Source organism: Onychomys torridus, chromosome 21 (genome assembly GCF_903995425.1).
Source record: "Onychomys torridus chromosome 21, mOncTor1.1, whole genome shotgun sequence".
In the NCBI taxonomy this organism is placed as follows: Eukaryota; Metazoa; Chordata; class Mammalia; order Rodentia; family Cricetidae; genus Onychomys; species Onychomys torridus.
Genome location: NC_050463.1, coordinates 35,665,895 through 35,678,820, shown reverse-complemented (window position 1 = coordinate 35,678,820; position 12,926 = coordinate 35,665,895). Strand labels below are relative to the sequence as shown.

Sequence of the window (12,926 nt, the reverse complement as noted above, 5' to 3'; positions counted from 1 at the left end):
CGAAGTTCCTAGATGTTTCCAAAAGTTGCCCTTAGACGGTAGAGAGAGGACTCCTTTCCTTTCCCTGCCCTTGGATGGGATCACAAGGCCTCAGAAAAAGCCTCAACCAGGTTGTGGTGCATGCCTTTAATCCTCCTCCGGAGGCTGATGCAGGAGGATCCCACGTTCCAGGCAGGAGGACTGGGTAGTACATAGAGAGCTTTAAGATGAAATATGAAAGGGTTCAGATACTGTTATATTGCATATTTTCACAGTATTTAATGGCTGTCAGGTGTTTACAATTTGCTTTCATGACTCATATACTACATTTGTATTTATAATTTTTCCCCTGTATAAAACTACTGGCATTATAAGTTTCAACCAGGGACTCTGGCATCCCCGCACACCCAGGAACGCCTCCGAAAGGCAAGGGGAGAGGCTAGATTTAAAGGCAGTGGTCTAGTTTTCTGTGCACCCGCCATTCTTCCTGTCCAGGGACGTTGGTGTCGCAGGCCGGCCTGACCTCGTGGCCTTGCTTCGCGCGTGCTTGTCCACTGGGACAGAGACACCGCCCACCCACCGGACCTGACTCAGGCAGGGCGCAGGCTGCACACAGCAGCAAGCAGCCCAGCCCTGGGGCAGCCTGGGGGGCCTGCGGGCCTGGGGTGACCAGCATCCAGCACAGGAGCTTCGGTCTAAGGCCTGAGGCGGCCACTCTTCCCCACTCAAGGTGCCATCAGCCCCCGAGCATCCGTCCAAGAGGAAGCCTGCAGCCTGGGGCGGCGCCCCTCCCGCCGAGGACCATCACCCTCAGCCTGGGGCTATGCAGCGGTGTTGATACCTGTTTCGAGGTCCCCAGGACTGCGCGGGAAAGGGCGTGGTTCTCTAGGACACAAGAACGGGCGTGGCATCTAAACCGAGTTCCAAGTCCCCAAGGCCCTGCTTTTTCCTCATTGATACATTAAGTAGGAACTCAGTTTTCCTTGCTCAGGGCTTCTGTTATTTATGGCTGCCGTAAAAACTTCCAATTGTGATGAACATTTCAGTGTGGAGAAACTAAAGGAATGGCCGGAGCCGGAGTCTGTGTCTTTAATGGAGGTAACATAACATGGCTTCCTTTTTCCCTTTCCTTTTCCTTCCTTCCTTCCTTCCTTCCTTCCTTCCTTCCTTCCTTCCTTCCTTCCTTCTTTCCTTCCTTCTTTCCTTCCTTCCTTCCTTCTTAACTTCCTTCTTCCTTTTTCATAAAAAACAAGATCATTTGGGGCCAAGTGATAGTTCCTATTGTGGATTCACTGTCAAGATTGGCTGGGGCCACTTGAGGGAGTATACTTAAAGACTTACAGATTACTTAAAAGCTTTATTATTTATTTATTTATTTGTTTGTTTGTTTATTCATTCATTCATTTATTTATTTATTTATTTATTTATTTATTTATTTATTTATTTATTTATGAGGATCAAACCCAGAGCAAGTGCTCCATCACTGAGCTAAATCCCCAACCCAAAAGTTTTATTTTTAAGATGTTTTCTTTCAATGACACACAAAATCCCTTGAGTTTATAACCAATTAAGTCTCAATCATATGTATATTTCCAGTATCAGAATAGTTCTTCTTGGCTTAGATCAGGTATGCAGGAGGATCTGTGAGTGGGAGTGCCTGGGTTCAAATTTGGCCAAAAGCCATTGTGAAGAATGTCACCAGCTGACTGCCAGGTAGGTAACCCGGGTAGGTAAATGGGCCAGGCCAGCGCTTGCCCTTCCGTGTCTGAGAATGATTTGTTCATACAGCCGCAGTTTTATTGGATTCTATGGTTTGTGTCATTATAAAGAAAGCTGTTTATAATGAATTTATCTCGCCCCTTTGTCATAGTGGCAATAAGAGTTGTGAATTGTGAGTTTGCTATTTTTATTTTATTTTTTTCTGAGACAGGGTTTTTGTGTAGTTTTTGGTGCCTTTCCTGGATCTCACTCTGTAGCCCAGGCTGGCCTCGAACTCACAGAGATCTGCCTGGCTCTGCCTCCCGAGTGCTGGCATTAAAGGCGAGCACCACCACCGCCCGGCCAGTTTACTGTTTTTGTGTTTGTGAACAGAGGATTTCAGAGGAGCTGCTATGAATCATTAACATTTCTATATTTTCTGAAAAAAAAATTGTGTTTTGAGACAGGGTCTCAGGTAACCCAGGCTGGCCTTAAGGCACCCCTTCACCTACTTCTTGCCACGTTGGGGGCTTGAACTGAGGACTTAGAGGGCTTCGAGTCTGCCAGGCAAGCACTCCACCAATGGAACCACATCCCTGACCCGTGAGGTTTTGATGTATGAAGAGACCTAGCAAAAGGCAAAAAACTTCAAAGGGCTCCTAAAATATAGTTATATGAATGTCGTGAAAGAGAGCTTGCTTTATATAAAAATGATTTGTAAGCTTCCTGGGACTGTATTTATTTATTTTTAAAGAGTTATTTATTATTATTATGTGTACAGAAGAGGGCGCCAGATCTCATTACAGATGGTGGTGAGCCACCATGTAGTTTCTGGGAATTGAACTCAGGACCTCTGGAAGAAGAGTTGGTGCTCTTAACCTCTGAGCCATCTCTCCAGCCCGGGACTTTATTTTTTATTTGATTTTTAACTATGGGCCAGATGTGGGTGTGTACTTTAGTGCAGGAGCCCAGAGAGGCTAGGGGCATTGGATCCTGTGGCGTTAGAGTTACAGGCAGTTATGAACTGCTGGACGTAGGTGCTGCCAAATCAGACCTGGTCCTCTGGAAGAGCAAAATGTGCTCTTAACTGCTGAACCACCTCTCCAGCCTCGGCTTCCAGGAACTTTAACAAAAATATGATTTCATGATGTAATAATGTCAGGGATGTGTTTCAGAATAGTCTAGGTGGATGATGGAAAACTGAGTAGGGGTTTATCCGAAATGGGATTGAGTGGCTACTTGTTAAAACTAGGTTATGGGTTTTATGGAGAATAGTATCTCAAAGTTCCCATCATAAAGAGTTAAACTATGTTGTGAGATACAGGCTATTAGATCTGCACCAGCAATGCAAGAATATTACCCTGGGACTTGCCATTCCCCTCGTTCCCTCAGAATATTTGACCTGCCATTCAATTTCATTTTCAGATACTAGCTAGAGAGGACATCGACGAAGCTGTGTATGCAATATTATTCAGAGAAAACTTCATCGTGAAGGTAAGTGGTTGCATACTGCGTTCTGGAGGAGCAAGAGTTAGCGTCATGCTCTGCCGCCGTGGTGATGAAAAGGCTTACTTAGGCTTAGGAGAGCGAAGATGTGTGTTGGTGCGGATTCAGGGGCTTCTTTCTGCCCACAGTGACTTCCCTCCATCGCTTTGAGGCGGTGGTCCAGCAGAGCACAGCGGCAGGCAATTGCCACAGCTGCTCACCTCTGGGTGTTTAGGAAGCAAAATGAGAAGGAATGAGAGGGTTTGGGGTTTTATTTTGTTTTGTTTTGTTTTGTTTTGTTTTTTTCCCAGTATTTTCTTCAAAGGCATGCTCCGGATGACAGGACTTCCTTCTCCCAGCCCTGCCTTCTGAAGTCTCCATCACTCTGTGGCCCCATCAGCGGGAAACACTAACCCATGAGTCTGAGGGGACATCTTACATTCAGGCTGTGATATTCTGCCAGAGAGACTCATTTGCAGGCAGAAGGAGGTGCCTCTGACCTACACCTTTAAGCTGCGTAGACCTGAGATGGCCATTGCTTACAGGGTCACTAAAAGTTCCCACAGCTTGCACAGATCTGCCCTTAAGGAGTCTGAGAGATTTTTTTTTTTAACTGCTCTACCTCTTTGACTTATACTAAATGGAAATTCTTTTCTAACAAAACTTGCCTCTTTTTCCTATTTTTCCATACTGTATTGGGCTATATAAAAATCACCAGAAATTAATTAGTATTTAAGGGTAATCACCAATTAAGTTACTAATAATCGCTATGGGGTTAACAAGCTTTAAAGGAGTTAATTTCCATCTGAAAGCTAGTAGTATAACAATACTTTGACATTTTTATTGTGATTTGAATTTACAAAGTAAGCTGGGCAGTGGTGGCTGCATGCCTGTCATCCCAGCACTCGGGAGGCAGAGGCAGGTGGATCTCTGTGAGTTCAAGGCCAACCTGGTTTACAAAGTGAGTTCCAGGACAGCCTCCAAAGCTACGGAGAAACCCTGTCTCGAAAAACCAAAAAAAAAAAAAAAAAAAAAGAATTTACAAAGTAAATAGACATTCATTCTTTCTCTCTCAAAATAGTTTATTGAGTACACCGTAAGAGATCAGTGGACTAGGCGGTAACTAAATTCCTTGCCCATACTGTCATTGTAGCATCAAGAGCAGCCATGGGGTGAGCCCCCTTTCATAGGTCAGAGAGCAGCGTCAAAGCAAGCTTAGTGTCTTTGCTCTTCCAATGCGGGCAGAGACTATGTTGGTGATGCCTAGATACAGAATGCACGACTGGGTAACATTTGAAAAAGAAGTAAGACTCTGGTGGGTTGGGAAAGGCTTCATGAGTTGGGTCACAGTTTAATCCGAAGGTGCAGTGTGATTTGGAAATTTTTCTTGTTTTCTTCCTGCCCCATGTTCTCACGTTCTCTCTCTGAAGTTTATTCTTCGTTCGTTATTTGGTGTGAGGAGTAGGCAAGCATGCATGGGAAGACTTAGGAATGGGTGTGTTCTCCTCACTAATAAAACAATAATGAGTGAAAAATGTTGTGATTTGTCTTGTTTATATTACTTTGTCAGAGACTGGATACTTATTTTCAGCATGAGGCTGTTTTTAAGGAAAGAAGAAAAGAGATGTTACATAGAAGATGGGTTGAAAATGTAGCAAAGCCTCTTCAACAGAGAGTTATAGAAAAAGTGATTTCAGATAGAAGACCTGGAAAAAGTGAAGTGAAATTTGAATACTGTGCAAAGCACACAAATAAACCGGTACTGAGTTTTATTATTTCTTTGACTTAGCTAAGATGACATTGTTTTTCTCCGGTTGTTTTCTTCTGCTGTCCTGATGTGCCCGGGTCATCCCATCATGCTCACGTCTGCCTGCTGCTGCTCACAGCTCTGGGTGTTGGGTGTGGTGTGCATCGAGGTAGAAGGAGGGAGGGAGGTGCCAGGATTTTGTACCCCTCTCCTTCGATCAGGAGGCAGAGTCACCAGCATCCCCTAGGCCGACCTTTCAGCTCTCCTTACCCGGACTGTGTCAAATGGCAAGTCCTAGTTCTGAGCAGGGCCGGGAAAGAGAATGTGAGACATTCTAGTCTCTGCGGTAGGCAGTGGGCGAGGGAGAAGGGGACTGGTTGGCGGTGCAGTCTGGAGCCATAAAGCTTAGGGACAGACAGTTCTCTTTGTTGTGTCTTTACAAACACCGTTTCAGTGTCTTATTTTGAGGATGTTTTTCACTTGGAGTTCAGGAGCCTCTTCAGGAATTTATGTCCTCACTATTTCTAGTAGCACCAGATTTAAGCCTACTGGCCTTACATGCCCTATAGGATCTTTGCTGTTTGGTTTGCTGGGCCTCAACCCTGAGTATTTACTAGAGATACAGAAGAGTTTAGGCAGAACTTTAGAAACACTGGGTACCATCAAGTATATGTATGAAGAGAATTTCAGAAAGCGTGCATTCACTATGAATTCCTAAATGTCTTAAGAGCAGGAACCTAAGATGTAATCGGAAAGTGTTGAAATCCAAGAGTGTGATCTTACAGAATTGTAGAAGTAGAGAACAGCCGAAGAGGCCCTCTTCCTAAGGCTTATGGTTAGAGAGGAATTTCCTTTTTAATGGCCCCAGTCCCTCCCACACCCTGACGCAGGCTTAGGATCCTTAACCGGATCCTCTCACCATTTTAAGAGCAGTAGAAGTGACCCAAGGGAGGCTTCTCCCCCCCCCCCCCCCCAGGACTGGATAGGAATAGTGTCTGTGCTCCTACAGGCGTGACCTGGTGTCTCTCCTAACCAAGTTGTTGCTTGGGTGGTTTGTCCATTGTAGACTCAGAAGCCCATGAGGACGGACTTGGCCTTGGTATAGCATGGAGTGGCTGAGCAAATATTATTGACTGGTGGGATGGTTTAGGAAAGCTACTAGCAGATGCTGTCCCTTCCCTGTGGGCAGGCTTCCCTCCTTCCTGTCACCAGCATTCACAGTTCAGTGAAACATCCCCGTGGGAGGCAGGTTCTCCCTTGGCACTCGGGCTGATGGCACTCTAAGGTCTTGACCTTGGCTTTGGTGGAGTAAGGGCCTCACTGCTGTACTTAGGGCCAGATTTGAACAGCTCACTGTAAACTGCACTGGGGGCCTCAAAGACTCATTTTCTCCTGCAGACCAAAGCCTCCCCACCATGTGAATGTCTGTTTCGAAGACAGCGAGAGCTCCGAGAAATAAAGGGAACCAGCTACCAGCAGAGCACAGGTGCTTGGTGACCAGAGGCTGTGCGGTAGACACAGCTAAGTGTCCGCTGTCCCCACCCCAGGGAGCGCAGGAGTTGTTTTTAAAGAGTTTGATGTTGCTCTTGTATCTTCCTGTAGGGAAACAGGATGACGCACAAAAAGAACACACTGAAGGAACCAGGAAGGTACCCCTCTTTGGCAGACCACCCCAGTTCATGCACGCTTCCCACGGCATCATTCCCAAAGAGAGGCAGAGAGCCTCTCCCCGGCCTGCTTGGAATAGGCCCGGCACATACAGGTACAACCAGATAGTCAGCTAGCATGAGCTCTAGGGAATCTTCCAGAAAAGAGAATAAAAAAGGAAGCAAATAGGAAGGAAGGGCGTGGTAACGGTGTGGCTATTGAACTTGGGTGACATATATATTATATAAAATATTAATATATATATTACTTTTTTTGAGACAGTTTTTCTCTGTGTAACAGTCCTAGCTGTCCTGGAACTTGCTCTGTAGACCAGGCTGGCCTCGAACTCACAGAGATCCGCCTGCCTCTGCCTTCCAGGATTCAGTATATTTTTAAGTGTTTATACCAAAGTAGTTTTTGAAAGTTAGTGTGACCTTTCATGTTAACAGAACAAAGTAGGAACAAAGTCATAATCATTTCACTAAATGTAGTGTTAAAATCAAAGACCTAGTCACACTCCCCCAAATTAGCTCATAGTATAGAGAGGTAAAAATTAGCTTACTTAATTTGCAGTAGAGTTCTAGAAAACTCTAGAAGCTTTTCCTTTGAGTTTATGGTTCAGACAAAGAAACTCACTTCAGATTTGTGCCAAAGACCTCAATTAATAAGAGAAGGGAGGGAAATAAAAGGTCAAAGAAACAGAAAACAAGAAATAAACCCTTCATTTTTAACAGATAATATGATGCTCTACAGAGAAAAACTCAAAGGCTATAAATAATTTTTGTTTTGTTTTGATTTTTTGAGACAGGGTTTCTCTGTGCATTCCTGACTACCCTGAAATATAAATAAATATAAGAGGCTCAGGAGCCCCCACCCCTAGCCAAGAGGATATTGACAGGTGATGGCTTTTAGGAGAAGGGGAATGATTTTTTTCTTGACGGTGTGACCCGGGGTAGGCTGACCCTTCTCCGGTGGACGGCCCCACCCTCATCAGTATATGGACAGCACACATTAGACTTGGTGGGTTATTTAAAAACAAAGAGGACATGAAGTTGGGATGGGGATGAGGGATGCGAGATGGGGAATGGATCTGGGAGGAATGAGGGATAACTGTGACCAATGTACACTGTATGCATGTATGAAGTTCTCAAAGAATTAATTAGACTATGGAAAAGTATAAAGTTTAGAAAGAGTATCAAATTCAAAGTCAATACACAAATCATTTGTGTTTGTCTGTATCTAGCCAGAAAAGGAACTTATGTGTAATAGTAACATGATTTCTCATACATGCTACTTATTGGTATTTGGGACCAGAAAATTCTTTGTATGGAGGAACTTTGTTATAGGTTTTCAGCGATACCCCTGCCCTCTGTCCATACGGCCTCGCTTCCCTGTTGATGTGAATTATTTCCAAATACTACTCTGAGGACAAAATCAGTCCTAATTGAGAACTACTTTAAGAGGAATAAAATAACCAAATTAGCCGGGCGGTGGTGGCAAATGCCTCTAATCCCAGCACTCGGGAGACGGAGACAGGTGAATCTTTGTGAGTTTGAGGCCAGCCTGGTCTATGGAGTGAGTTCAGGACAGTCAGGACTGCACAGAGAAACGAACAAGTACCAAATTAGTGGGAAGATATACCATGTTCATGGATCAGAACACTCAAAATTGTAACCGTGAAAAGTTCTCAAACATATACAGTTCAATCCAAATAAAATTACAGATATTTGTTTGAAGTGTGTGTGTGTGTGTGTGTGTGTGTGTGTGTGTGTGTGTGTTCATGTCTATATAGAAATTGAGCTAATTCTAAATTTTATTGGAAAACTATTAGGTATCAAATTGATTTTAAAATTGTACCAAATCAATAGACCAAAATAGAGACTCAAGAAATTAAATACATACAGATATTTCATTTGTACCAAAATGAGCCTTTAGTGCAGAACCCAGGGTATAGTACAGTAATTTCTAGAAATGGTACTGGAAAATGAGTTTCATTGTGGAGGGGTTAAATTGGACTCCACTATCTATACAAAATTCCAGTTGGATTTTAACTTAAATTTGAGAAACAAAACCTTAAATCCCTATGTATCTCAGGATATCAACCAAGCCCCGAAATGGTGGGAGTCCAGAGGATCAGCCTCTACCCTGATAATGGTCCTTGGCACTTAAAATAGTCACAGAGTTTGAAGATTAAGAACTGTATCCTGGGGGCTGGAGAGGTGCTCAGTGGTTTTAAGATCATTGGCTGCTCTTCCAAAGGACCCAAGTTCAAATCCCAGCACATACATGTAGGCAAAACACCCACACACATAAAAATGAATAAGTCACCAAAAAGACTCACCTGATAGCCCTGTTAGCCAGTTTCACCGGAGGCACTTGGCTTAGGACAGGTTTGTTCAGCTCCTAGTTTTGCAGGATCAAGTTTGCAATCAAGTAGCCTCGGTTGCTTTGGACCTCTGGTAGGGGAGCAATACCACGGCAGGAATTTCTGTAGAGTTAGACGGCTCAGGAAGCAGGGAGAGACCAGGGTCCCACAGTCCCTTTCACCTTCAAACCTTCACTTCACCCTTTAAAGGTCCATGGCTAACCACCCCAAACCACCACCCTTGGGGCCCAACCCTTCCCTTATGGACCTTTGGGGGACATTATCCCAACCCGAGCAGATGGACAGGCACCAGTGATGTCTAGCCAGCCCTTTCTTTTCACAAAATGAATATTGAGTTCATTCAATAACTTTTTGAATGGTAGAATTGTATGTGCTGAGTTGAGATTCACCCCCCCACACACACCCTCTTTTCTTCTCAGTTTTGAAAAGCCTGTCTGTAAATCAAAGTCATATTTACCTCCGGAGGAGACCCCCAGCCTAAGCCAGCTTGCCTTTGAAAGGCAGTTCCATTCCTCTAAACTCAGGCCGGAGAACAAAGAGATTGAGAAGTGTCTGGTAAGCTGAGGTCTGGGAGTGGGCTGGGTGGATACCCACAACACTGTACAGCCAGCCCCAGCGAGAGCGGAGCCTGGCAAAGCCCTCCCGCAGCAGGGAGCTGCAGTGAGATGCTCAGTTCCTCCGCCCTGAGGGGCGCTGAGCAGGGAAGGGACTTGGAAACAATGTCTGGGGGTCCCTGAGTCCAAGTGCAGACCAGTCTTTACAAGGTGAGGGTCCAGAAGACTGGCCAGGGCCGGTTCACCACCAACTTCCGCCCTCCTCTTTCCTGACTGAGCCTTCCAGCCTCTGACAGTTTTCTGCCATGTACTGATCACTGAAACCAGATTGAAACCAGATCAAACAATTTGTTCTTGGGTGCTGCACACTTGCAATCCTGGCACTTGGGAGGTGAGGTGGGTGGGTAGAAAATTCTAGACCAGGGAGGGGCTGGAGAGATGGATCAGCTGTTAAGACCCCTGGCTGCTCTACCCGAGGACCCAGGTTCAATTCCCAGTACCCACACAGGGACTAACAACCTTCCAGTTCCAGGGTATCCGATGCCCTCTTCCGGCCTCCGTGGCTACTGCATGTGTGTAGTACACAGATATACATGCAGGCAAAACACCCATACACATAAAATAACATTTTTAAAAATTAAAAAGAATTTGAGGCCAGCCAGAAAGACCGTGTCTCAAAATACTACCACCACCAGCAACAAAAAAAGTGTTCTTAATTCAGTTATAATAGAAAAATTAAAAATGAAATATAAGAGAAAGAGATGGCAGACACAATGAGCTTTTACATATTTTAAAGGGAATTTTCCCAGCACAGATTTTTGCATACAGGGCTAAGGATGCAGGGTTCCTGGCCTCTTTGTCCTTACCCCCTTCTCCCTTTGAGGCTTAGTCACAGAGCTTAGAGCCCCCAGACTGTGGCACATAGCACATGCGCAGTCCCTTACCTCCCCCACATGCCGAGAGCCAAAGGGGTCTCTCCAGCTTGAAATCTCAGAAGTTGTTATATTAACTGTCTTCATTCCTGAGAATTTCACACACGCATACAATGAAACATCATATCTACCCAGTTTCTCCCAACTTCCCCCAGATGACTCTCAACACAGCCCCTTCCCAAATTCATGTCCTGCGGGGCGGTGGTGGCGCACACCTTTAATCCCAGCACTCGGGTGGCAGAGGCAGGTGGATCTCTGTGAGTTCGAGGCCAGCCTGGTCTACAAAGCGAGATCCAGGAAAGGCGCAAAGCTACACAGAGAAACCCTGTCTCGAACAACAACAACAAAACCAAATTCATGTCCTGTTGTCAAGGTCCCCTCTTCATCATTCTTCTTGATAACCCACTAAGTAGGATTAGTGCTGCCCACGTGTAGACGGTTGGGGGCCGTCCACACTGTGTAGGGAACCCTCCACTGACAACACATTAAACAAAGAAAAAGAGTCTCCCTCCCACAGTACTTATTAACTGCCAATAGCTCCTTGGTGGGTCTGGGGGTCACCCCCACCCCCATCTATGCCAGAATTCTGGATGGATTGACTAAGTACCATAGCTGCTGTGAGCTTATGAGGGCAACAGCCATGCCAGGTTCACAGCACTCCTCCCAGTTATCAATCACACACACACACACACACACACACACACACACACACACACACACACCATACATACATACATACACCCACTCACTATATAGTTCTGGCTGTCCTGGAACTCACTCTGTAGACCAGGCTGGCCACGAACTCACAGAGATCCGCCTGGCTCTGTCTCCCGAGTGCTGGGATTAAAGGCGTGCGCCACCACTGCTCAGCTGAAAAAAGAAAATAGATTTTTCTCTCAGATCGGAGGTGTATCTCAATGCCTGCACAAAATCTTGGGCTTAATCCCCATCTTTGAAAAGTACACACAGGTTGACACACACCACTAACACACTGGGATGTGGAGGACGCGGACCTGGGTGACGGAATCAGAAGTGACTGCGGTCCGAGTCTCCCCACGGTTCCCATCTTACCTACAGGGTGCGCTTCTGTAGTTCGTTTTGTGGAAGCGCTCGAGTGATTCGAGACATGCTTGCAGACAAGCAAAGTCTAAACGGACCCGCCTCCCTAACTAAACACAGAAACTCCAGTGTCTGCGCCGTCCTAACCTGCAATCGTCCTTTAGGTGGGACAGGACCACCGTGCCTTCCTCTTACGTTTTCGGGGCTAGGACCCAGTCACATGGCTGTCCCTAACTGTTGGGTGCGGATGTGCTGGGGAGAGCATCCCCTGGAGGGGCTGACAGCGGAGGGGAGAGCTCTGGGGGCAGCCAGTGCCCGCTGCCATGCGGTAAAGGCGGGTGGAGTGGAAGCCCAGGACGGCAGGCTCCTCCGAGAGCTGCAGCGGCCGCCGCCCTCGGAGAAGGAACCTGTCTGAAGGGCTGGAGGGCTGGGGGGGGGGGGGAAGGCCTGGGTGGGGGTGTCCTTCCGCTCGAGGGAGCCTGCTCAGTCAACACCACCAACAGCCCTCTTGTTCTGTGACCAGGTTTCAGGGACCCAACCCCCGAGACCGCGCTCCTGGGCGGCCGCAGACAGCCGCCGCCGCCGGCAGGGTCCGACCACGGGAAGGCGAGTGATGACGGCCGAGCTGCTGGGCAAGCATCTGGCCTCCCTGCAGGGGGCAGCGCGGTCAGGCCTCCAGTGGTCCTAGTGCTGCGCCGTGTGTGTGTGTGTGTGTGTGTGTGTGTGTGTGTGTGTGTGTGTGTGTGTGTGTGTGTGTGTGTGTGTGTGTGTGTGTGTGTGTGTGTGTGTGTGTGTGTGTGTGTGTGTGTGTGTGTGTGTGTGTGTGTGTGTGTGTGTGTGTGTGTGTGTGTGTGTGTGTGTGTGTGTGTGTGTGTGTGTGTGTGTGTGTGTGTGTGTGTGTTGTTTCCGCTTCCCTGAAACACTAGAAGCAAGATGGCATTATCATCTCCGAGTACTTGGTGCTCCATGGGCTCTGTGCCTGGCCTGGGGCATCATTCAAGTTGGGTCCTGCTCACACTCCAGAGGGCTCCTTCCCCACAGATACTCAGGCAGGGCAGTGGGGGGGTCAAATGAGGATGCCCTGCCACTGCATGCCCCCTCCAGGGGGCGCTGAAGGGGTTTGATGGGACCTCCTCACCAAGGGGAGCCGGCTAGTTGTTTGAGGGCTCTGGGCTTCCTGGTGGATGGGGGGAGTCTCCTCTGACCCTCCAGAAACTTGGGCTCACATTTCAGTGGGGAAGACAACTTCACTTCCTCAGGGGCAGTTCTGGGTCATTAAAAAAAAAAGACCACTGGAGTTGCTGCCTGTACCCTCTCTGGTCACCAAAGCCACATGACTCAGACCCCGAGGGCTCCTGTGTCCCAGACCTGACCACGGTGTCCTGACTGTTGAGAGATGGGGACATGAGGGTGGCCACGCTCCAGTGAGCATTGAGGTC

General features: G+C 47.0%; 1 protein-coding gene across 1 annotated transcript; it reads left to right on the top strand.

The window, feature by feature from the left end:
* The first annotated feature begins 984 nt into the window (after window positions 1–984).
* Fam228a (family with sequence similarity 228 member A) lies at window positions 985–12,175 on the top strand. The gene is given in 8 exon segments (XM_036170518.1): window positions 985–1,077; window positions 3,103–3,171; window positions 4,733–4,921; window positions 6,308–6,395; window positions 6,512–6,671; window positions 9,362–9,573; window positions 11,697–11,896; window positions 12,011–12,175. Coding segments are annotated over 8 exon segments (1,176 nt in total).
* The last annotated feature ends 751 nt before the right edge of the window (window positions 12,176–12,926 follow it).